At 45.4% G+C, this 26,195-nt stretch overlaps 1 protein-coding gene across 1 annotated transcript; it reads left to right on the forward strand.

The window, feature by feature from the left end:
• Positions 1–5: 5 nt before the first annotated feature.
• Positions 6–25,810, forward strand: MTURN (maturin, neural progenitor differentiation regulator homolog). The gene is made up of 3 exons (XM_072651050.1): positions 6–693; positions 17,277–17,399; positions 25,557–25,810. The coding sequence occupies exons 1-3, from the start codon at positions 532–534 to the stop codon at positions 25,665–25,667; spliced, it is 396 nt and encodes a 131-aa protein (XP_072507151.1). The 5' UTR covers positions 6–531; the 3' UTR covers positions 25,668–25,810.
• The last annotated feature ends 385 nt before the right edge of the window (positions 25,811–26,195 follow it).

Genomic DNA, 26,195 nt, shown 5'->3' on the forward strand with positions numbered 1-26,195 from the left:
TTTTGTTCGGTGACTAGGAGGAGCCGAGGGAGGCGATCGCGTCCAGTCCTCTCCTTGGAGCCAGTGCAGCGTCCGCCCCCGCTCCCCCTTACTCCAGCCAGCCGCTGGCCACGCTGCCCGCTCAGCCCAACTGTCCGCGGAGCGGGAGGGAGGAGGAAGAGGAGGGGGAGGAGGAGGAAGGGGAGGAGGGGCAGAGCCCGGCGCAGCCCGCCCCCAGCCAGCCCGCCGCCTGCTTTTTACCCACAACATGTAAACAGTCCCCGCTAAGAGTTCTCCAGGGAGCCGGAGCGGGCGAGTTGGTCGTTCCCGCAGGTCCGCGAGGAGCCCCCTGGTCCCGCGCATTCCCCGGGAGGGATCGCCGACGTGCGGAGGAGGGAGGCTGAGCCGAGCCGAGGGGAGCGCGGCGCTCGCGGAGGGCAGAGGCCGAGAGCAGCGCCCCGAGGGCCGAAGAGCTAGAGCGGGGCAGCCCAGGGGAGAGGAGCCAGCTAGCCGGGCCGTGGAGAGGGGGGCGAGGCGGAGGCTACCGACGGCATGGATTTCCAGCAGCTGGCTGACGTTGCGGACAAATGGTGCTCCAACACCCCCTTCGACCTCATCGCCACGGAGGAGACGGAGAGGAGGATGGATTTTTACGCCGACCCAGGGGTCTCCTTCTATGTGCTGTGTCCGGACAACGGCTGCGGGGACAATTTTGTAAGTGCCTGGGGAGGGAGGTGCCTCTGGCGCGGACTCTTGGCTAGGAAGGGCAGGATGGACGGGCCGAAGGTGTGGGCGGGTGGGAGTAAAGGGGGACTTCCCCTTTGCCCTGCGCCTCAGCCCGCCTGGAGGGGCTTGGTGGAGGGGGGTCTGGGCTGCCGCCCTCGGGAGGGGCTGCCGACTTGCAGGGGGGCGGACCCAGTGGCCTGAGCGCACTTGGGGAGGATCCCGGGTGGCGCCGCTCTTCGGTTCAGATCCTACGGGCCGGCCTAGCCCCGATTCGGGGAGAGTTGCGCAGGGGCCCGGGAGAGCCAGCCCAGGGGTTGGGGTGAGAGCATCCCGTGGGGCCATCTCTGGCCCGAGGCCCCGCCCAGGCGGGTGCCGGGTCCTAGGCTTGCAGCTAGCTGTCACTCCCCGCCCCTTGTCTGGATTACCCCTCTACAGCCCTCTGCTCCGGCCGACAGCAGGCTCCCTCTCCGTCCCCTCCCCTCTCGCACACTGCACAACTCCTCGGCTTTCCCCAACCCAGGTGAAACACGCTCTCCCCCCCGCCAACACCCCATGGCGATACCCTGCTCCTGGAAATGGGCACAAAGCCGCGGTTCCCTGGGCCGTGCCTGGGCTCCGGGACCTTCTGCGGAATCTCCACCCTGATCCTAAAAACGGACTCACATTGACACACACCACACAACACACACACACCCACAGCAACATACACACAAGCTCACAGAAGAGCTTGGGCGCGCCTATACTAAAGCACCCGCCTTGCTTCCGTGTTCTAAGCGGCTAGCGGATTGTGTGTGTATGTGTGAGTGTGTGTGAGTGTGTGTGGACGGATAACTGACTGGGAGGGTGGGGTCTGCAGCCTTTTCGGCCACAGTCTTTGGGGGCTGGAGCGAGGAATTGGAAACGTGCTCCCTAGCCACAGAATCCTTGGGAAGTCTCCAGTTACCAGGGCCCGGAACCCACTCTCTTGCCCCTCCCCTACTGGGGAGGAGTCCAGGGAGATCTTGGCACCCCCTGCGTTCAGATGGACTAGGGCCTGGAGCTGCAGGAGCCGCCCCACTCCCTCAAGCCCTTCTTCCTTCACTCCTGCTCGGGATGGGGAAGGGGGTAGGAGGATCAGATTGGAGGGGGTCAGCCTGGAGGGAGGGATGCCCCACCATGCTGGGCTTGCCCAGTGGAGGCAAAGAGAGGATCCCCTTCAGGCAATGACTCCTGAACACGAGAAACCTAAACGGCCCCCAAAGTCAAATGGCAGCTGCTCCGGCTGCTCTGTGGTCCTGGAAGCTTAGAGCTGGCAGTGCTACCTTCCTAGGGAAGACACTCTAAAGGGGGAAGTGGGATTTGGAGGAGCCCAAGTCCAGGTTCAGCCCAGCCTTAGACCTTCTGGTGGGTCTGAGACTAAACTCTCCTGGACCTGGGCTTCAGACCCTATACTCTCCTCTCCCCATCCCCAACTATGATCTCAGACAGCCCATAAATTCAACCCGACTAATCTCCTCCCCCCTTTAACTGTCTTCCTCCACACCCTAGCCACTGTGTTCAAGGCTGCCTCCAGGAAGCCTTCCTGACTCCTTGCTAAAATTGACTTTTCCCTCCAGGTTCTTCCAACACTTGGACAATTCCTGCGAACTTGCCATGGCCTTCCTTGTATCACCATTGTGTATCAGGATTTCCACCTCCCCACTCCCATTAGAGTAAGCCTTAATGAGCACGGATTGCTCTCTGCCTTCCTGAACATAATATACCTTAAACCTAGAGTCAGTTGTGTGATGCAGTGTATAGAGCACTGGGCCTGGAATCAGGAATCCTTCTGAGTTCAAATCTAGCTTCAGACACTTACTAGCTGTGTGACTCTGGTCAAATCACTTATCTCTGTCTGCCTCAGTTTCCTCATCTGTAAAATGAGCTGGAGAAGGAAATGGCAAACCTTTCCAGTATCTCTGCCAAGAAAACCCCAAATGGGGTCACAGAGAGTCCCACAGACTGAGCAGCAACATTATACCTCATTTGTGCTATTGAATTGAATGAATGTAAGTGATAAGAAATGGGAATTGTCTTCTCTTGTGAGGGAAGTGAGGGTTGGCATGGTGAATGGGACTGAGCAGAATCCCAAGCTAGTCTCTGACACATGCAAATGGAGCGATCATGAACAGTCACCTCCTCTCTCCCCTTTTCAGTCTATGTAATAAAGATGGAAGGGACCTCAGACACAATCCAGTCCAACCCCTTCGTTTTACAGATAGGAAAACTGAGGCTCAGAGGAGATGAGATGACTTCCTCAGAGTCATATGGACATAAGTGTCTGAGGCAGGATTCAACGTTGGGTCTTCTGAGTCCCCCCCACCTCCTCAATACACTACACCACATAGGCATGGGAAACCATCTACACCCATCTGTATTTTTCAATTGGTGTGTCCTTGATTATTGTAAAGAATACTTAGGAATTTTATAGTATTTTGTAAAGAAGACTGCACTGGAAGTCCACAAAGTGATGGATGTGGAGTCTAAAAGATCTGGGTTCAAATTCTGCCCTGATACTATCTATGTGTTCATGGGCAAGTTTCATCTTTTGGGGTCTCCTTTTCCTCATCTAGAAAATGAAGGCACCTCTGACATATACTGACTACATGACCCTGTGCTTACCCTTAGTTAAGTTAATTCATGCCTCAATTAGGTACCTCGGTAGTCTTGTCTCAGACTGCACTATAAGCTTCTCTGGGGAGAGGACGTTAATCTGCTCAAATGAAATAGATAAGTAAAAGAAACATTTGTTAAAGCTTACCATATGTTAATCTAAGTTGTGGAGATACAAATACAAAATCAAAGAGGGTGCCTGCTTTCTGAAAGTTTACATTCTAATGAAGGAAACCATGTATCTAAGGAAGTAGTAGCCAGGGAGAGGTACTTTTTTGAAGGGAAGTTTTTTGGAATGTTTAGTGGACCTTGAGGGAAAAAAGTGCCACATCCTATCCAGGGACAGTGGCAGAGTTGATATGATCATAGGTCACATTTCCAGAATGCTATCTCAGAAATCTTAGGAAGATCATTGCTGACAAGTAATTAGGGATAGCTTTCTGGAAGTGACCACTTAACTCAATTCAACAAATCTTTATTAAGCATCTGCTGTATGCCAGGCACTTTCTACAAAAAATAAGAAATTGCCCTCGAAAGAGCAGGAGTCATAGGATATGTGGAGCCAAAGAGAATCAACCATCATGATCTTTCTAATGGCACTGGTAATAGAAAGTTGATTATTATTCCTGAGCAAGACATTTAAAATGTGGGGGTTGAGGTAGGGAGTCATCATGGGTGATAGCAGGTAAAATAGCAAGATTCCCTTCGAGGCCTGAATTTCCTGCTGGATAGACTTGAATCCACATCTCCTTAGAGCTAGTCAGTGTCTTCTTCCTAGTCCAGAGGATGCCAGATTTAAAGTTGGAAAGGACTTTATGAACCATCCCACCTCACCTCATTTACAGATGAAACCAAAGAGAGAAAATAACTCAGTCAAGTTCAACTAGGTAATAAGTAACAGTCATGATTTGAACCCATATCATCTGACTTCAAATCCATTGATTATTCTGTGATACCACATTACCTCCAAGGACCCTACTCTTGTCATATTACCTTTCTAGGATAGTTCCCAAAGTTAATAATTTCCAGGACCTTTTATGCTTGCTTAGTGCGCCCCCCTTTCTGTCTCTCTCCTTTTGTCCTTCTGATTGATTTATATGTGTATATACATACATATATATATACAGATAATATTTTTATATTAATACATATAATTACATATATAATTATATGTATTAATATATAATAATTATATATAATTACAATATATAAATACATGTATAATCATTTATATGCATGTATTTATATGTAAATTATAAATATATTTATGTGTATATGTGTATATATATGTATATATATTCTTATACAGAGCTAGGTGGTACAGTGGATAGAGATCTGGACCTGGAATTAGGAAGACCTGAGTTCAAATCGTGCCTCAGACGTTTACTAGCTGTGTGACTCTGGGCAAGTCACTGAACCTCTGTTTGCCTCAGTTTTCCCATTTGTAAAATGAGGATAATAATGAAACTCACCTCTCAGGGTTGTTTTGAGAATAAAATCAGGTAATATTTGTAAAGTACGTTGCCAACATTAAAGTTCTACATAATTGTTGCTACTATGAATGTTATATATTGGCATGTGCTGAAGGTATGCACTTAGCAAATTCACTTCATAATTACCATAATTTGTAATAATAAACAAAAGTAACATTTTGTGGGACTAGTTTTGAATGTTCTTTCCTGTGTGCTAAGCTATAAAGTGTTTTTGTTTCTGCCCTGACAATTTAACGATTCAGATAATGAAAGAAAGTGGAAAAGGTTGTCATTTGATAGGCTAGAATGTTGTCTAAGCTGCTTCTGCAGGGTGCATTCAACAAGAACATGACTGTTTTCTTCATTAGGTTTTCTTGTAACTCACTGTCAAGTCGTCCCTTTACTCTTCTGTCTGTAGTACAAGGGGTTAAATTGAGAAGATACAGAGAAATTTTGAGAAAACTTGTTTCAGTGCAATCAGTTAAACAACAACAGAAAAAATTTTTAAAAATGGAAGCTTGTCTTGGAATAGCTGGAATTGGTGGGACAGTGGACTGGAAGGTCCTTGAAGGCTGGGACTGAACTGTTTGGTGTTTCTTTGTAGTCTCAGTTCTGTGCTGTGGCCTGGCCTAGCATATAGCAAGCACTTAATATATGCTTTTTGACTGACTGACTGATTGACAGAAGTGTCCCTGAGTATTCAGTAGAAACTGCTCCAAGACTAACCAAAAATCAAATGTGTGGGGACTTCCTCCTGGTTTCTTTTTAGTTGAACTATATAAGCTCTTCTGTTGGGCTAATCTGGACATTCCCTTCTCCCTCCAATCCTTGTCCCATCCCCCCAACTTTCCAGCTCTCCTTTATAGATTGGCTTCCTTCCCTCTTAGAATACAAGCTTGTTGAAGATAGAGATTGTCCTTCTTTCTACTTGTGTGTGTATACCCAGTGCATAGCACAGTTCTTGGCACATAGTAAACACTCATTAAATGCTCTTTCTATCTATGCATCTGTTTGTTGGTCAGGCATTTTTCAGTCATGTTCAACCCATGGTAACCCTGTTTGGGGTTTTCTTGGCCAAGATACTGGAGTAATTCGCCATTTTCTTCTCCAGTTCATTTTATAAATGAAGAAACTGAGGCAAATTAGGGTTAAGTGACTTGCCCAGGGTCACACAGCTAGAGAATATCTGAGGCCAGATGTAAACTTGGGAAAATTAGTCTTCCAGACTCCAAGTCCAGCACTTTTCATCTCCAAGCTGCCCATATCCATCCATCCATTCATCCTTCTATTATCTATTATATCTGTTCATCTATCTGACCATCTGTCCACTCATCCATCCCTTTTATCTGTTTAAACCCATCCTCTCCTCTATGTTAATAAAGATGTATTTGCTATAAAATTGAATAAGAATAAATGCAAAGTCTTACATTTGGGCTTTAAAAATTCAACTTCATAAGTATAAGATAGCCAGACAGAATTCCCACAGAAAAGATCTGCCAAATATGGAAACAAAGAAAGTTAATATGGCCTTAGACTGCATTAAAAAGAGCATGGTATCTAGGATTGGGCAGGTGATAGATCTGCTCTCACTTACCCTGGTCCAAGCACACCTGGAGTGCTGTGCTCAGTTCTGGGTACATTTTAAGAAAGGACATTGATACAGTGGACGGCCTCCAGAAGAAGTAAGTGGCCTGAACATTATAGCCATAGGAGGATCAGGCAAAGGAACTTGGGGCATTTAGCCTGGAGAGCAGAAGAATTTAGGGGAGACTTGATAGCTCTCTTTTTGAAGCACCGTCTCCCACAATACAGACTAGACTTATTCTGCTTGACTTTGGAAGGTAGAACTAGGAGCTATAAGTGGAAGATGCAGAGAAAAAAAAATCTGGGCTTGATATCAAGAAGAGCTTTTGACCAATGCCAAAGTGGACTGAACATCCTGGAAGGAAGTGGCTGTTCCTCGTTGGGGGTGGGATCTGGATGATGACTCTTTGTAAAGCGTGTTATGGGAGGGATTCTCATTAATGCATGAAATTGGCCCTTCCAGCTCCTAAAGTCCTTAATTTGAATGAGTGAGTGAATACATGTCAGCCCCTGGCTTCTGTTCATCATTTGTCCCTCCTTGGGTTACCTCCCCTTGGCTTGAACCCTTCCAGGATTCATTCTTTGGCACCTAGTCTGTGCAGAGTTCCAGTGATAGTGGCTGGTCCACCTTCCCCTCTGGAGACATCATTCTGGTACAAGGAGAGATGAGTTTACTACAGGAACCAGCAGAAGGGTGGCCAATGGGCACCCTGACTGACGTGTCTGCCAGTTTCCCTTTCCTGCCAACCCTGAGCTACCGAGGGTTCTATTAGACTCCAGACCAGTGGAAGTGACTCCTTTAACCCCAGAGCACTACTTGACTTGAGCCTTGAGCTCATCCTGGGACTTTAACAGTGTAGGAGAGAAAAAGTGGGTAGGCCATGTATTGTACATGTTATAGAACCTTCTCTCTATAGCCATCCCAGAAGGTGTAAGAACTGATATGTTTGTTTCATTTTATCCTTAAGGAACACTGAAATACAGAAAGGGTTGATACAGACCATTTGCATTCTATTTAAGGAAAAATGTAGGGATATAGGAAGTGTAGGGATGTTAAAGGAAATGATGGGAACAGAGGTACGCATGGCTTTTACCATCATATCATTTGTGGTCTAGGAGTAAAGGATATTAGCGTAAATAGAACGAGAAGACAATCTGGCCACATGGCAGGAGTGAGGGGTGACAGGTAATGGGTGGATCCAAATAGATCCACCAGTACCCAACATGACTCCAGCTCATTGGGTAGACCTACACATGAATTTTGGGGAGGCATTTTGCAGGATACGTAGGCATGGATGGATTACAACCTTCATCATTGGAAGGAGCATCCTTGAATTGATGAGATAACATTCATTTGAATGTGATCCAGGGCATTTGCCTACCTTTTTGGTCAGTGGTGAAGAGTAAAGGTAATCTATTCAAATGACATTTAAACACGAGGATACTACTAGATGTCCCATTGCTCATAAGGAAATTAGGAAAAGGAAGAAATATAAGTATGAATGTTTTATTTGGCCCCTGAGGGCAAACTCAGAGCTATCTAGGGAAAGTTGCAAAAATGCAACTAGGCCAATGATGTCAGGAGATACAAACTCTCTGAGAGCAGAGCAGTCTTGGGAGATCATGAGATTCCTTTCACTGAATGTCTTCAAGCCAAGGCTTCTTGGTGTGTATGAGGTGGAGGAGATTCTTACATGTTCAGGCCTGTTGGACTTGAGGGGTCTCTTCTGATCTCCAGAGATCCTATGCATTTACCATAATTGTGGGATGCTTTCAATGATGTGGGTCGAGGGCAAGCAGGACTGATGTACTTTGAATTCAGCCCCAGAAAGGGAGGCCTGAAAGTTTACTGTTGCTGAGAACCAAGGTGAAATTTAGCTACTTGCTCTTCAGTTGGGCATACTTAATGGGCACACTGGGCCTTAGTTTCTTTATGGGTAAAATGATCAGGTTGATTCTCTAAAGATCCTTCCAATTCCAGTGGTTATCTCTACTTATTAAGCGCTATGTGCCAAACACTGTTTGGTGATCCTGAGATAAATCTATGGCAAGAAGCCCTTATGCTTTGTGGTTAACTAGGTCAGGGTTGTTAATGGGAGAGGAGCAAATACGGAAGTCCTTAACCTGGGGTTCTGTCTCCCAGTGACAGGGGCTCCATAGTCAGTCCCTTATAGGGTGGAAGTGGTGACAGGTTTCTCTTTGACACTCACCACAAGTTGGATCTGGTCCCAGAACACAGAGGCTCTCTGCCTTCTGGATCTCTGATCATTAGCCAGCACCAAAGATTCTACCTCAAGGGTGGAAGAGATGCAATAACCCTTCTCTCTGCACCATGGGAAAGGCAGGAGTCCCTGTAAATAGACAGCATGGCTCACTGTGGCAAGCAAGGGATGAAATAGTCTGGCCTGAGTCCCACCAACATGGAATTTCCATAACCACACCAAGTGCCACTCATCTTGGCTTTACAGCCATCATGAGATGATGAGTGAGGGGAGCTGAGGTCAAGGGAGAAAAAGAATGACTAAAATAACTGAATTTGTGTCTGTGTCTGTGTCTGTGTGTGTGTGTGTGTGTGTGTGTGAGAGAGAGAGAGAGAGAGAGAGAGAGAGAGAGAAATGGGGACAGAGGGAAGAAGGGAAAGAGAAGAGAGGGGAGAGAGGAAGAAGGGAGGAGAGGGAGGGAGAGTGGGAGAGACAGAGAGAGAGAAAGGGGAAGAGAGGGAAGAAGGAAAAGAGGAGAGAGGAGAGAGGAACAAGGGAGGGGAAGAGGAGAGAGAGATTTATTGATTTGGAGGTCATATTTATTTGTTGTAAATAGAGAATGTTTGTTAGACCTGTTCTAATCCTGTTCTACTAAATTCTGTTACAATCCTGTTACAACTCCCCCAAAAAACATGTTTTAAAAAATATTTTAATAACTCCATTTCAGTATAATTGGTTTCCTTTGTAATCTTGTGGATTTCATTTGATGCACTTTAAAACTCAGTTGTGAGAAGGATTCCACAGGTCTCATCAGCCTGGCAAAGGCATCTATGACCAAAAAAAAAAAAAAATGTTAAGAATCTCTGGGCAAAAGAAGGAAGAAATAACCACTGTCCAAGGAACTGTTTTCAAATCCTGCCTCCCTCTCTTACTGCCTGTGTGTCTCTTAACCTCTCTTGGCCTTAGTTGTAAAGTGAGGGGCTTGGACAGGAAGCTGATGGGGGCCCTTCCAGCTCTGAAAAGATGATTGGGGTGGGGGGGGCAGGGCAGGAATGTGGAACTGAAAAAACATGAACTCGAAAGAAACAAATCAATAAAGATGGGATCCTGGCTCTGGCATTTCAGGAAGCACAGGCAAACAACACATGAATGCAGGGGCCATGAAAGAACACTGAGTTTAGAGTTAGGAGCTCTAGGTTCAGGTTCTTCTTCTTTGACCCTGGAAAAGTCATTTTCCTTCTGGGCCTCGGTTTCCTCATCTTACAGAATATAAATAACATCTGGTAGGTATATAATAAATACTAATTGGTTAAAATGATGTGGTTGGCTTTATGGCTCGTTAATGCCTCCAAGGCATAGCCTGGTTATGTTTAATTCCAGCTATGTTCATTGCAACTTTTTTTCAGTCATTTTTCAGTCATGTCTCACTCTTTATAGCCCTATATTGGGTTTTCTTGGTGGAGATACTAGAGTGGTTCATCATTTCCTTCTCCAACTCATTTTACACATGAGGAAACTGAGGCCAACAGGGTGGAATGACTTGCCCAGGGTCACACAGCTAGTATCAGATTTGAACTCTGGAAGATGAGTCTTCCTGACTCCAGGTCTAGTGCTCTATTCAGTCTCTGTTCTTTGCAACAGAAGGTGTTTAATAAATGCTTCTTGGATTGGCCAAGGTCACTTTCATCTCTAAGTCAAGGAAAGAGCATGGCACAGTGGAAGGAGCCCTGGACTGGGGGTCTGAATCCCTAGTCTTTCGTTTATTACCCTTTACCCTGAGTGTGGTATTTTGCATCCTTTGCCCCTTCCGTCCAATGAGGAGATTGGACCAGATGACTCCAAAGTTAGCTCTCTTTCCTTGTTGTCTTTGAATCCCTAACACCTGGCACACAGTAGGTTCATTAATAAATGTTTGCTGATTGACTGATGATCCTAGAATCCCAAAGCCTCCATAAATACATGTGACTGACTAAAAATATTGCCCGAGCTGGTCTAGTGGAGAATGTTGTTTTCTGGAACTTTCTGCCACTGGGAAATTCCCATCTGTTTGTCTGCCTATCTGGTTGTCCGCGTGGGAGTGAGTTCCCCCAGTGGGAGTGGGTTCTGTTGCATCAGCTTTTCATTGCATGAACTAGATGTGAAACTGTGGTATTGTGGACACAGAGCTGGGGAAGGCTTTCCCGGCTATTTGGAGGGAGTACGTTTCCCCCCATGTTCTTCTGGAAGTCTGTGAGCAGGGCCATTCGTTTATTTAATTTCTAGAGCGCCGTCTTCTCTGGGGGAGGACCCTGTTTGTGGAGCAGCCTGTAATTCTTCATCAGCATTCCTGGTGACAGGTGGCAGGTGGCATTATTTTCTTTCCTTCCTGGCAGAGGCCAGTCTCAGCCCCTGTCAGACTTCAGTGGGATGTGAGGTTTGGAGGAAGGCATTGAATCCCATCTCTGGCACTAACTGTGGGAGGACCTTGGGTCATCAGACAAGCCCCCACAAGCATTTCATGTATGCCTACTCTGTGCCAGGCACTGGACTACAACATAAGAAGCATATGTTCTGGTGGAAGAAGACAGACACATATATAATTATATACAAAATAAATATGAAAATGAATGTAGAAAGATATTTACAAAGCAGTTAAAAATGAGGTGATTTGGGAGAGAAGATGCCAGCATTTGGGAAGGGCTGCATGACTAAATTTTCTGTGCCTCAGTTTCTGTTTTGTAAAATAAGGGAGTTAGATTAGATGTCCTCCAAGCCCCTTCTAGCCCTGGTTCTGTGGTCTTAGAAACATCAGCCAATCTATCCATTCAGCCCTAGCCTTGCTACACACTGCTTAAGATACCTATTTATTGCCTTCCGCCACTTATTTTTCTGTGTTACCAACAAATAATTTGCAAACTTCTTTTTCTCATGTGTCAGACCTGAGCCACTGCTAATTGATGCAAGATTTGGAACTTTGCTCATCAGCAGAGAAAAATGCATTTCAAACAGATCTGGAAAGTAGATACTTGAGCTTATGGAAATGGACAATGGAGTGAGTCAGTGTTAGGCAGGTCTCAGCCTCACCAGAGCCTCATTAGACAAGAGTATGGATGTGAGGAGTCATCCAGCTGCTGCACCCCTGGGCAGAGTGGGCTCATTCTTTGAAATGTGCAAGAATGAATTCCCTCCATTGGATAGATTTCAAAATAGGCCGACACGGAAACCATTTATTTGTTTAGTCATTTCAGTTGTGTCTGACTGTTCATGACTCCCTTTGGGGTTTTCTTAGTAAGTGATACTGGAGTGGTTTGCCATTTCCTTCTTCAGTTCATTTTGCAGATGAGGAAACTGAGACAAACAGGGTTAAGTGACTTGTCCAGGGTCACACAGATAGTGGTAAGTATCTGAGGTTAGATTTGAATTTATGAAGATGAGTCTTCTGATTCCAAAGCCAGTGCTCTCTCTACTGTGCCAGATGACACTGATAATTATACAATAATTATGTTTCAGTAGGAACAACTCTGGGTTAGTAATCAGAAGACAAGTTCAAATCCCAGCTTTTAGCGCTTACTACCTGTGTGACTTTGGGCCAGTCACTTACTGCCTGGTTTCCTCATCAGTGAAAAGAGGATTGTGTAGGACTTAGCTTCAAGCCCTTTCTGTGCCACTGACTCCCTGTGTGACCTCAGGCAAGTTCCTTCCTTTCCTGCCCTCAGTTTCCTTATCTGTCAAGTGAAGGAGGTTGTTCTTAGCTCCTTCAGCCTCTACGTCATCTTGGATCCCAGGTCCGGCCTCCTACTGGCTTATGGCATCCTTATCTCTAAAATGAGGAGGTTCATATTCCTTATCTCTCAAATGAGATGATCCCTTTTGTCTCAAAAAGCGATGGTTTCCGGGAATACTTTCTCCACTCCCAATTTTTAAAAATGTTACAAGTTATCTTTAATTAGAACATCTAACTCTAAGGTATATGCTGTTTTGGTCTAGCAATATAGTGACTCAAAGGAAAGAGGAAGATACTTTCAAAACTGGATGCATGGCTTCATGCATGTAGGAAACTCCCAGTGAAGAAGCACCTTCCGTGGATACAGATTAGCAGCTGTTGCAACTTAGAGTCATAAAAGTTCAGTAAAAGTTGTGTGACTCACCCAGGAGCACAGAGTCAGGAGTCAGAAGCAGAACTGGAGTGAACTAAGGTCTGAAACACTACTAAGCAATAACAAACAACAACAGGTCTTCCCAGTCCTCCACAACCTGCCCTCAACTTACCTTTCCAGCCTTGTTATGTGTATTTCCCTTCCTACATTCTGTGATCCATCCAGAACCTTTTGCTGTGTGAATACAAAACTGTATCTCTAGTTTCTGTGCCTTTTCATGGGCTGTGCCCTATGCCTGGAATGCCCTCCCTCCTCATTTCTGCCTCTTAGCATACTTCATGATCATTCCACTCAAGGGCCACATTCTACGTGAAACCTTTCCACTGCTAATGCCTTTTCCAGCCTCCCTCCATTATCATGTAAAATTTGCATATACTTACATATTCATGTGGCCTCTCCAGATGAAAGGTAATCTTATGGGGGACAGGGACTGTATTCTCTTTCTTTGTGTTCCCAGCACCAGTGCCCGACATATAGTAAGTTCTTAAAAAATGCTTGTTGATTGATTGGTCATTTACTACTCTCTCACATTGATGAAGCATAGTAGTGTAATAAAGTTGATAAAAATAACAAAAATAGCGCATTTGAAAGGTTTGCAAACCACTTCCCATATTTTATCTCATTTGATCTTCTTAATAACCCTGTGAGGGAAGTGCTTTTATCTCCATCTGAAAGATGGGAAAACTGAGACTCAGTGAGGTCCCACAGATGGCATCTAGTGCCAGATGGAAAGCCAAACACTCCCATCTCTAGGTCCAGTACTCCGGCCATTACTGTATGTTTGTTGTTCAGTTGTTTTCAGTTGAGTTCAACTGTCTCTGACCCCATCTGGGGTTTTCTTGGCAGAGATATTGAAGTGGTTTGCCATCTCCTACTCCAGCTCATTTTACAGGTGAGGAAACTGAGGCCAACAGAGTGAAGTGACTTGCCCAGGGTCACACAACTAGTAAGTGTCTGAGGCCAGATTTGAACTCAGGAAGATGAGTCTTCCTGACTCCAGGCCCAGTGCTCTTATCTACTGTATCACCTCGCTGCCTTTTATCCTATATTGCTTTGTATAAATAGTTGGGGTAGAGAAGTGGAATTGGATATATATTTTCAGCCAGTGTGGGGATTTGTTCTTCATGACTATACTTATTTATTACAAAGAAAGGCATTGGGGGGAGGAGGGGTGGCAGGTTCCTGGAGATATATAGTGATACCAAAAAAAAAAAAAAGTGAAAAACAGAAAGAAAAGATCTTTAATCAGTCACTTAAAGTAAAATCCACAGAAGAGAATTAGAGACAGGGCTATTTTGGAACTGGCACGTTAAAATTTCAGTATCCTTGTAAAAGCCATATGTAACGGAGATGTATGGTTTCACACATAGTCCTCTTTTTCTCTTTGTATAGGAAAATGGAAAGCAGGCAATAACAACAAGCATTTATTAAGCTCCGTCTGTTTGCCAAACCCTGTGTTAAAAGTGGATGCAAATAGAAGTAAAAAGGCAGTCATTGCCTGCCCTCGTGCAGCTTCTGTTCTAATGGGGGGGGAGCACACCTAAAAGGAGAGGGGGCAGGGGTGAAGGCTGGAGAGAGAGGGGAGCACAGTGGGGAGCATAGCCAGGAGGCAGATGGAGCACGGCTGACCTGGACCAACCTTCCAGATGGAGACTCTCCTGGAAGGGACTCACGAGAGGGAGGAGGGCTTCATTACTGCTTTTTGTCAACTTCGCATAAAGGGGGCCTTTTTAAAAAAAAAAAAAAGTCCCTGTAAGAGGAGAGCTCCCTGACATCTCTGGTCAGTTCGGGCCATCTCCTTTGGATCTCCCAAGGCCCTTTGCTTTTTGGGCTCTCCAGCCATTCTTTCCATAATCTCTGTAACAGCCACCTTTGCTGGGGTCTTCTGGAGTCTCTTAGATGCTGGAGCCTCGATCTGGCGCCTACACTTCTCGCTGATGTGCATCTCCTCTCAAACTACGTAGACAGTAGGCACTTAATCATTGTTTCCTAAGCATATATTGGAGTACTTGTTGGTGCCCAGCATTGAGTGCTCTTTACCTGTGTCAGGGAGCAATTCCAGCTCCCTGAGAAGTCCTTCCTTGTATATCTGGGAGAGAAATGACTTGGGCACTAGCCCAAGTCTCGATAACAGATGCATTTCAAAAGCCTTTTTCCTTTCCTTATATTACCCTTGCTTGGGGCAGTAAGTAAGGGTATCCCCATTCCCATTTTGCAAATGAGAAAAATGAGACTCCGGGAGGAAGTAACTTGCCCAAGGGCAAATAGGTTATTATTATGCAGGGGTGAGACTTGAACTCAGGCCTTCCTAACTCCCAATCCACCACTCTGGAGTCCCAGCCCAGTCTTCTTTCCAATACAAGGCAAAATTATCCTTTATAACGTCCAAGCTCTCCCCTTTTTCACTGGCACCAAAGACACATGGCTCAAGAATGTCATGTACAAGGGGGATGAAATGTGTTGTCTTTGGGCCCAAGGGGCTCAGGGAGGCAGAACCAGGAGGAGGGAAAGAGGCTACAAGGAAGTGAATTGAGGCTTAGCAGCTCTAAGATGTTCATGGCCTTAAGAGCCATCCCACAGGGCATGGGCCGCTCCACATGGTGGACTTGGTTTCCTCTCTTTGGAGTCATTTAAGCAAAGGCTAGTTGGATGCTTATTGAGCCTTCAGGAGGAAGAGGGTTCTTCTGGGGGATGACTTGGGCAAGACAGTCTCTGAAGTCCCTTCTGCCTCTGAGGTTCCTGATGCTCTGACTCCAAGCCCAGAGCTCTTACCAAGCACACTGAAGCCTGTGTGGCTTCATGATGCCGCATCCCATCCTAATAACAGAAGGAAAGAATGCTTGTTGCTTGGGACACACATACACACACACACACACACACACACACACACACACACACACACACACACACACACACACACACACACACACACACACACCCTTCCTCCCATCCCCACCCCAGGCTGATCAGTTTCCTCAGACCTTTCCTAAAAGCAGTTCTTGGCCCTAACCCAATGTCCTGCCCATAATCTTGGGCGCGGGCTGATGCCCCTCCCTGGTGCAGATATGAAGACCAGGGTTTCTGAATTTAGAAAGGTCCAGCCCTTTCCAGGGGCATACTCTAGATGCTTGAACACATAGAGGAAGGCTTGCCTTGTACTTAAAAAATGTGCTGAAATGGATAGCCTCATATGGAAAAGACTGTGCTGTCCTTAAAAAATATGCCAGTACTGACAGCCTTAGCGCATACCACTTGGTGCTAGAGAGAAAGGTACTGAAGTGGATGTGTGGGGGCATGGGTGGGGAAGAACAGGACCTATGGGGCAGGGGACAATTCCAAGTTTCAAATCCTGACTGAGACACGTGTGGCCGGGGCAGGCCAACTTAACCCCACTGAGCCTTTGCCTTCACCTGTGTGTGAACAGGGAAGATAGCTTCACTCTCAGCATCCCCAGGGAGCTGTGAGAAAAGCACTTTATAAAACTCTAAAAGCTCCAGGAATGTGGAGGAGGAGGAGAGGAAGGGGGAGGAGGAGGTTACTATTATTAATTCTAGATTACTATCCCACTTCTGACCTTGTCCTATTTGTGTTAATTGAGGCAAGTCACTGTAACTCCCTGGGCCTCAGTTTCCCTTTCTGTAAAACAAGGATGTTTGAGATAGACATAAACTGGAGCTGGAAGTGACCTTGGAGGCCATCCAACCTACCCCCCATTTCACAGATGGGAAAACTGAGGTCACTAAAGTAGTGGGTAGCTTAGTAGGAATTCCAGCTCTGACCCCCAGTGGAGCACTCTTTCTAAGGCATGAGCAGGGGAAAATGACATATCTTCCTCCCCCTCCTCCTTTCCCCCCAAGTATTTTTTTTTTAAAGTAAAGACCAACCAGCCTGAATGCCTTTGCTTAGGAATGGAAAAGCATTGATTAGGTGTTTACTCTGTGCCAAAGTGCTCAAGGTGCAAATTGAAAATCGAGCTAGTCCCTATTTCCTAAGAGCTCATCTTCTGATTAGGGGAGCCACCACTCATCTAATAACAGGATAAGATCATTTTTGTTTAAGTGGATCTTTGCCCTTCTCCCTCACCCCATTAGCTCCACAGAGCTACAATGAGGAAAGACCAGGTTAGGGGCTGGAGTGTCTCCAGTGATCCAGGAGCTGATTCTTCCAGACCCTCAACGTCTTTATAGCCCACCCTTCCTGACACCAGGACCACAGGCTTGAGCAACGTGAGGGAACTGAAGAAGGGTGCTTACAACTCAGAACCTGCTGCCAGTTAGCAAATTTGATCCAAGTGATACAGAGCTTCAGAGACAGAGCCTATTGGCTAAAATCGGGTTTGAGGATTATCCCAGGATCATCCTCTCTAAAATGGTTTCTCTGTTCAGTAGCTGTGCCCTTGCATCCTATACTCTGCTGTGATATAGAAGCCTGCTTTCAGCTAGGAGAATTTTTAAGGAAGAAAGAAAAGCAGGTGACTTTCTGTCCCAGTCAGTCTAATGACGAGTGTATATTTGTCTTTTTTTTTTCTTCCTCCGGTGGGGGCTCAGCACGTCTGGAGCGAGAGTGAAGACTGTTTACCTTTCCTGCAGCTGGCGCAGGATTACATCTCCTCTTGTGGCAAGAAGACCCTCCATGAAGTGTTGGAAAAAGTCTTCAAGTCTTTCAGACCTGTAGGTGCTCACTTGGCTTCCCAAAGAAGGGCTCTTTGATAAGCATGTTGGGAATCCGGGGAGGGTGTGGGGAGAGCAGGAGGAAGCCAAGCTGACTAATTAGTATTGTTCTGTTGGCTTTCTGGCTTAAAGATAGCACTGGGTGTTATGGAAGACTGAGTTTATTGGGGGTGGAAAATAATTCTTCTGAAACAGCTGGTTGTTGAAATGAGAGTGATTATTTCAAGTACTATGTTCGTTGAGTCAGGAATCCCAATTATGGGGTGGGGGGAAATGGATCCTTTGGTGGATGATTAGTTAACTATTTTTTGGACTCAGTATATCTAAGACTTTAATATTTACTGAGCTCTGGTCCTTTTTATTGCACCCTGGATTTGGGACCGAGTTCTTCCTGAAGTCTGAATAAAAGTAGCTTTGTATGTTTAGGAGAGAGATTTCCTTCCACTTAGAATCTGTTCCCTACACCCTTCTTTTCTTAATCCAATTTCCCAACGCCCAACAGGATTCTGAGAGGTGATACTCCTCTCCCTCCCCTCATCACCACCAGTTTTGTTTAGGTGTTTGTCACAGACACACAGATTCAATGGAGCTTCTTCAGGTTTCGCAGGTCTGTCTGTGAAGTGGAAACATTAATGACTCTCCTGTCTGGCATGATGGCTGTCACTGTAAGATTTCTGCAGTCTGGAGACCCTCAGATGAGCCCCTCCTTCCCTCCTCTCTCAGTCTGACTCTGGTGACAGGAATGTCCAGAGGGTTCGTGCACATGATGCATTTAAAGGGCTCTGAGCCTCTGAGAGTGAGGACATGCCCCAGATTGGATGACTAGGAGTGTTATAAACGTGAATAAAGGAGGATTGTCTGAGTTCTGTGGGTGAAGCTTTCAGCCTCTCCATCTGAAACATTGTCCATCTTCCAAATTATGCTCTTTCTAATAACTTTCATTCCTTTCCTGTTTCTCTGCCTCCTTCCCTTCTCATTCCTTCCTCCCCTCTGTTCTTTCTTCATTCCCCCCTCCCCTCCTTTTCTCTCTTTCTTCTCCTTTTCCTTCCTTCCCTTTCTCTGGGATAGTTTTTGATGTAACAAACTGATAAACACCTAGATATATTCTCATTTTTAAAATAATACCTGTCAATACCTTTTGTTTTTATATCATAGTAATGTCTGTCTATACCATCCCTCCCCTCCCTGATACACATACCAGAATTGAAACAAGTGAAAACAACTAGTGTCTGACAATGTATGCGATGTATTCTGTCCCTGTAGCCCCCCAGCCTTCTGCTAGCGGGAGGAAAGAATGTTGCATTATGTCTTCTCTGGTGCTGCTTCCAGTGACTCCAATCCTCCCAAGTTTGCCTTCCTTGGAGTATTCTTTTACTTTCTTTTGTAGCCACATATCTCTCTTTGTCCTGATTCTGCTTACTTCATTCGAGGTCATTTGGGGCCCAGCACGTGTTCAGCCTCACCCTCTCTATGCTGGGCACTGGGCACTGTTCAAGGCCTGGGGAGATAGAAACAAAGTGTGAACCAACCCCTGATCCCTAGGAGCTTTCAGCCCACTCATCAAGTCAAAGATAATGATGGCATTTCCTTTCACAAAGTAGATATCTTATTGAACATGAAGAAAATTAATTGATACTTGGGCAAAGACGTACTTTCAAGGCAATGAGTGAGGGAAAGCTTTCACCTACAGTTTTTGTGATACGCTGCTTCAGAGAATTCATACCGGACAAATACCTTTTGAACGATGGATGTAGAGAATCCTTTATCTGCCTTAAACAACTTACTAAACTTACTAAGTCTCCCAGTGCACCCTGGGTCATCTCCAGTTATCCTGATGAATATCTGGTCACTGGATTCAGATGATTCTGGAGGAGAAGTGAGGCTGGTGACCTGCACAGCCCTCCCTCACTCCAAACAAAGTCAAGTGCAAGTCATGTCATCATTTCTCTGATGGCATGGTCTTCTTTGGCAATGAAGGACGAACACAAAAAAAGTTTGAGAGACATGAGCAAACCCCACAAGGTTGCCAGGAGAGTAAAATATAGCATCCTTTGCCTTCAAATTTTGGGAAATTTGATCAATTCATACAGCTGTTTGGGGGGGAGGGGGAGTTCAAGGAAAAGTGACTTTACACGTTCCAGCACTGTGTTCAGCATTGACTTGGAAGTGTCTGTTCCCTGCCCCACCTCCCTTTGCTCATTCCTCCCCTATGTGTTCCCTCCTGGGAGTTATGTTAGATTTGCATGTTTCCATCCTGAAAAGAAACTTATTGTCAAAAAAGGAATGCTTGAGCTGGACTTGGGGTTCATCAGTCAGGCATGTGCTCTGTGTGTGTGTGTGTTTGTGTGTCCCTCTGAACAGAGAAACTTTCCACCCCAAAGTTTTTCTTGCTTTCCCTTTCTTTCCTGCCTTCCTCTGCTCCAGCCAAATGGGAAAGATTGATGCTGGAGGAAATTAGAGTACCCAGGACTGAAAAGAAAGCTGGCTGGGACTCTGATCAAAAGGGAATAAACTTAACTTCCTGATTTTCTGAATCCAATCTGTGTTCTGCCTAGACCTTCCACTAGTTATTTTTGCACCTGGGACATGAGAGGCCTGGGAAATGGATGGCACAGGAAGGGGTGATGGGCTCACCTGGGGTGTGACTACACATGGGTGGGTGAGAATGCAAGGCATACTGGGATACCATGAGTAAGCTGCTAAAGGGGAAGGAAGTCAGCCCTGGGATAAGGCCACAGCCTCTGCCGCCCTATGAGTGGGGCCAGGCAGGGGGGAAAACATGCTTCAAGTAGTCAGAGACTGCCCTCCTCAGTGAGGATGACTCTCGGTCTTCTCCCTCTGTGGACCATCATCTGAAAGCATGCCTTTAAAGGCCTCTTCTTCAGTGCTAAACGAAGCAAGATCAATGAACTCAGACCCTCTCAGGTAGCCCCCCAGTGAGGTTTTCTCATGGGCAGCTGTATTACAGAGGAACTTTGTATGGCTGACAACAAGGGCAGTTTTTGTTCCAACTCCAAATCTCTGATTCTGTGATCCTGTAATTTAAGAACAGAGAGGGGAATCTCCAGTGGAGATATAGATATCTGTTCTTAAGAGTGCCAGGATCTAAGAAGATCTTAACTGGCTAGAACAATGAACTGAATTGATTAAGACAGAAACAAAGAGGGGTAAATATGCAGTCCTATATTGGGTTAAACCATGAATGGCCTAAGTACAGACTAGAAAAGAGTTTGTGTAGAAAAAGACCTGGAAGTTTAGTGGACCACAGCTAAGAAATGCTATCATGACCTTAGGCTAGACTGTAAGAGTCTTGGTATCCAGAACAAGGGAGGGGATCCTGTCATGGTGCTGTTCCTCTATAGCTACAATGTTGCATTCAGTTTGAGGCACTGCATTTTTGGAAGGACATGGATAGGTTGGCCCATATCCAGAGGAACAAACTCGAGATTACCAAGAGACCTTGAAGGAACTGCAGATATTTAACCTGGAGAAAGGCGAAAGCAAGGGTGTGGGGCAGGGGGACAAGAGCATAACTTGAAGTCTTCTAAGTGGAAGAGGGAGCAAGGGGCAGCCAAGAACTGAGTTTAGATTCTAACGCTTAGATCTGTCTCAGAGTTGGGCAGGGATGCCCGGGGAGGTGGTGAAGCCTCCCTATTGCAGATCTCCATGACTATTTGTTGGATGCTTTGTAGAGAAAGATTCTTGTTCAAGACAGAAACTGAGGCCTAGAGAAATAAAATGACAGCTCAGTTTGGGAAACATTTACTAAATGTGACTAAATGCCAGGCAGCTGTTATTGTTACTATTACAGCAAAACCTCCAAAATGAAACAGTTCCTGCCCTCAAGTTGCTTACTGGGGGAAGACGACATATACACAATGTATATTCAGAGTAAATACAAAGTAACCATTTTGTTTCCAGGCTGCTGCTTGACTTGTTTTATTCTGCACAGAGGTGAGTGCGGCCCCCTTCATTCATGTGTACACATTCTTTCGATTCTTTTTTTTTAAGGCATTCATTGATTAAGTTGTTATCTTTATTCATCAAGGAAAAAAAACTTGAAACTGAACCAAATACTACCTTAGAAATGTGACACAGAATGCCATTTAAAAATGTTAAAGTCTCGTATAAATGTTGGCTATTGTTGTAATGTGCTTGGGGTTTAGATTGTGCCTTGGCCTGTGTCCTGAATGTGTGTGCCTAGGCCTCTGGATAGTTTTCTCACTGTTACTTTTAATATCATTTTTATCCTGTTAGGCGGCACAGTGAACAGAGCGTTGAGCCTGGAGCTAGGAAGGTCTGAATTCAAATCCAGTCTCAGACGTATTAGCTGTGTGATCCTGGGCAAATCACTTAATTTTCATCTGCCTCAGTTTTGTCATCTGTAAAATAGAGATAATAATAGCACCTGCTTCCAGGGTTGCTGAGGATCAAATGAGATAATAAATAAGTGTAAAGTGCTGAGCACGATGCCTGGCAAGTAGTAAGCATTATGTAATGTTATCATTATCCTCATAGTCAGGGTGTAGCTTGCTTTGCTTCTGTTGTCTTTGTTCTGAGTTACTCCATGTGACTCCTCTAGTATTTCTTTGTGTTCTTCATAGTCAAGAGTTTCTTCTGGGGCACTTCCGTACTCCTATCAGCTCCTCCTTTCTCAGTGTGGAGAAACTCTTTGTTTTACAGATGAGGAAACTTGCCTCACAGAAACTCTACAAAGTAGGTGTCTTGAAACTGAGGCCTGAAGAGGGATAGGGGCTTGCTAACACTCACATGGGCAGTTACAGAGGCAGCCTGGGGGCACCTCCACTTCCAAAGAAGGCGTCTGACTCAGTGCTGGAGGTGACCTCGGTGCAGCCTAGTCCTAATAACATGAACAGAAACTCTGTTTCTGAATCACTTTCTTCTATCTAGTTGAATGGAAGGAATGCAGGACCTTAGTGTGAATCATTACCTGAGGGACCTTGGGCAGATCATCCTTAGTTTCCTCATGTCAAAGGAGCTGGGGATGGCGTCCTTCAGGACAGCCTCCAAGGCTCCTCCCAGCTCTTGATCTGGGATCCTTCCTGTAAGTTATTTTCCTTCTTTGATTGTCAGTTTCCTTACCTGCCAAATGAGGAATAATCTGTGCAAAAGCTTGTGGGAAATAGAATGGGGGATGGGAGATGGGAGAAAGGATGGGGGATGGGAGGTGGGAGATAGAGTGGAGGGGGGGGTGGGAGAAAGGATGGGGATTGGGAGGTGAGAGAGAGGATGGGGAATGGGTTGGGAGTGAGAATGCCACCTGTGGGAAATAGCAAGGTGGCCAGTCGACTGGAATGTAGAATATAAGTAATCAGCCTATAAAGATGGATTGAAACCCCAGAAGGATAAGAGAGAGGAGAGACTCGAGGTAGGGAGGCCACTGGAAAGCTGTCTGAGTAAGTCGTGCTAAAGACCTGACCTAGGGAGGTACATTTGTAAGTGGAGAAAAGGGACTGGATACAGAGGAAGTGTTAGAGACTGACTTGATCAGATCTTCAGCTTCTGGTTAGATATAGGGAACCAGGGAGAGAAGAGTCAATGGAGGTATTCTTGGAGTAGGCTTTCTAAGACAAAGTCATACCGACAGGACCTGATACTTCTCAGTCTTCTGGGAGCCTGTGATCTTCCCTTCCCCCAAATCACCAAGGGCTCTGTGATCTCACTGACATGAGCACTGATACAGATTGCAGCCCATTCATACCAGTCAGCCCATCCTCCATCATTCCTACTGGACAAGAAATAGATCATAAGGAAGGGAAAGTAGAACCCTCTCCTCATTTTAGTGGGGTGTTTGGCAGCACAGCAAATGTGCTGAGTTATGTCGATGACAGCTTATGTCAATTGCATGAGTTAATGCATCCCATTTTGGGATTTTGGGGGGTTTTGTTGTGGTGGGAAGGTCAGGCCTTTTATTCACAAGCTGTTTAATTCTGATTAGTAGATATTTGTCTCAGTCGTGCTGGGTAACCAGGCAGAAGTTCATAGAGACTCAGAGAGTAACCCAAAGATGATGTGTTTACGTTATTCATTCCCGCTTCCTCTACTTAAAAGGAAAACCTATCCCCCACTGCAATAACTTTAATTCCTAGATGTCCGTGGATGGAATTTCCAAACCTACCATGGAAGACAGGGATGCTCATGAATAGACCAAACCCTTGTGTTGGAATTTTACCCCTAAGAGATGTACTCTAGTGTTAACGAGTTAACACCCTTTGGCTTCCTCTCTCTGTGCCATTACTGGGGCTAACATTTCTTTTTTCTCTTTGGTGACAGTAGTTGTATCATATCAAACCGGAAAGAAAAAGAGAGTTGCTGCTGCTCTCATGACCTTGGCAGTCTCAATCACAGGATCGCCAATGATGCCCAGTGGAGCACTCTGTCTTGGCTTTATGCTAATAGCTACCAAGGCAGGCCAGATCAGAGTTGCAAAGTATTAAGTCTTTGAAAGTGCATCTGTCTTACTTTCTTGAGCATGGAGTCATACTGTCTTCTCTTTAGGAGGAGAGACAGTAAATAGCACCAAGGATGCCATTTTCTCCTGAATGCCTTGAGAAAGTGTTGGTGCTCACATCTGACTTCACAAATCACTGCTTGGCATTGACTGGCTCTAGTCTTGGAGGCCCTGCTTGCTGCTGGTTATTTGTAAATCAGAAACCTGGGACAGCTACCATTAACTTATTCCCAGTCCAAGTTTGTTTGATTCCCATTCAAATAGCCTTCCTTTCACTTCAAGATCAAAGGAGATAAACAAAAAAATCTGGCCTTGAAGACAGCTGTGTTTACTAATACAATTCAGCAGGTCTTTATTAAGCCTTTAATGCAGGGCACTGCACTAGGCACAAGATGGAACTAGTTGTAACTAGGGTGGGGTAAATGGGATTTTGTCCCAGGGTGTCAAATTTAGAGGGTACTGACTGTACTAGTAGTTGTTTAGCAACTGGAAACAACAGAGCATAGCACTTAGCCTGCAGAGTAAATTAAAACAGAAAGCCACATCACAACATGACTAAGATGGAAATATGTTTTGCATGATTACACATGTATAATCTGTATCAAATTGCTTACTATCTCAGGGAGAAGAGAGGGAAGGGAGAGAATTTGAAACTCAAAATTTAAAAAACACAAATGTTGAAAATTTTTTTACATGCAATTGGAAAAAATAAAATATTCTTTAAAAAAAACAAGAAGCTACCAGATGGCAGGTGGGAGGGGTGAAGTCCTCCTTTATTCCTCTCTCCTCCCCCCTCACCTTCCCTAGCAGTGACTTCCTGCTGGCTTTCTAGGGTCCCCTAGGCATGGCAATGTCCTACTCCCTTCACTCCCCTCTCCTCCTTCTATCCCAAGCTGGTCAGCTGAGGGTTTTAGGCTACTTACCCTGAATGCAAAGAAAGGGCCCCTGTGTTCAAGATGCTATGTTGAATTGAGCACAGATGCAGAGAAACAGAATAATGTATTTCGTTGGTGGAGTTGGTGGATTTTAGACAGCACATTCCCTTCTTGATATGAGCAGCCAATGGATACCATTCATCATTTTGTAGACTTTACATGGAATCAGTTAAATGTCTGTGTTGCTACATCATATTTTAACATTTAAAATCTAAGTAATCTATAGGCCCCAGAGTTAAGGCTTCTATCTTCCGGCCACTATCCCCTAGAAAGACTGACATGCCAAATATATTAGAAAACAGGACCATCAGGTCACAGATACAAAGATGGAGAGGCCATCTAGCCCCCTTTTGCAGAGAAAGACACTGAGGGCAGAGGAGTTCCATCAGTTGCCCGTGATCATACAGTTAACATGTCATTGCCTAGATTTGAACCTAGGGACTTGTGAGCTCCAGTGGAAACCGCCAATGGGCTTTATCAAAGGTCTTTTTTGGGAGGGGGGCGGAGCAAGGCAATCAGGGTTAAGTGACTTGTCCAGCTAGTAAGTGTCAAGTGTCTGAGGCCGGATTTGAATTCAGATCTTCCTGACTCCAGGGTCAGTACTCCACCCACTGCCCCTTCACAGGGCCATCTGAATGAATTCTGTGCCCTGTTGTTTGATTAGGACCAGTGCTTTTTCATAGGCTTCCTTCCTGAAGTCCACTGGCATCTCACTCACTGATGCTTCTTCTGCCCTTTCTTTCTGAACAGTTGCTGGGGCTCCCCGATGTAGATGATGACGCATTCGAGGAGTACAGCGCCGATGTGGAAGAGGAGGAGGCCGAGGCTGACCACCAACAGATGGGCGTCAGTCAGCAGTAAACTTTGGAGGGTTGTGAGCAGGACAGATGTTAACTTCCTGGTGCCAGGTGGGGTCATGGGTCCTGTGTTTGCCTTTTGCATTCACTCATCACCACAGGAGGTCTGACTCCCGGCATCCAAATTAAAATGAAATAGAATTTTAACCACCATGAAATATCTGTGATAAGCTTTGCTACGGGGTGACCTGACTTCCCCAGCCCCTGCCCCATCTGCAGCTCCCAGCAGGCATCTAGGGGGCGTCTTGGTTGCCTTGTGCCATTTGGAATCTAGAATCTGTTTTCGTAGCCAGCTTCATTTTCTCTTTTGTTCACGGTAAATGATTCGCATCCGCTGACTTGAATGTCCAGTTTGAGGAATGTATCAGATCTGGATCTGGCCAAGGGAGAGCCATGTGGGAGGTAAAAGTCACCTACATTTTTTCATTGATTTTATGACCTTTTAACTACTAGTTAGAGATCCTGCTTCTCTACATAGTTTGTTAAATGCAAAAGAACAGCTTTAAAAAACAAGAACGGGAATTCCTCAGAT

The sequence above is a fragment of the Notamacropus eugenii genome, chromosome 3 (assembly GCF_028372415.1).
Source record: "Notamacropus eugenii isolate mMacEug1 chromosome 3, mMacEug1.pri_v2, whole genome shotgun sequence".
Lineage (NCBI taxonomy): Eukaryota > Metazoa > Chordata > Mammalia > Diprotodontia > Macropodidae > Notamacropus > Notamacropus eugenii.

Excerpts from the sequence above, each read along its gene's own strand:
- MTURN (XM_072651050.1), top strand. The coding sequence starts at position 532 with ATGGATTTCCAGCAGCTGGCTGACGTTGCGGACAAATGGTGCTCCAAC. Across the intron at positions 694-17,276 it reads ACGGCTGCGGGGACAATTTT|CACGTCTGGAGCGAGAGTGA; the intron begins GTAAGTGCCTGG and ends GTGGGGGCTCAG. Across the intron at positions 17,400-25,556 it reads TCTTCAAGTCTTTCAGACCT|TTGCTGGGGCTCCCCGATGT; the intron begins GTAGGTGCTCAC and ends CTTTCTGAACAG.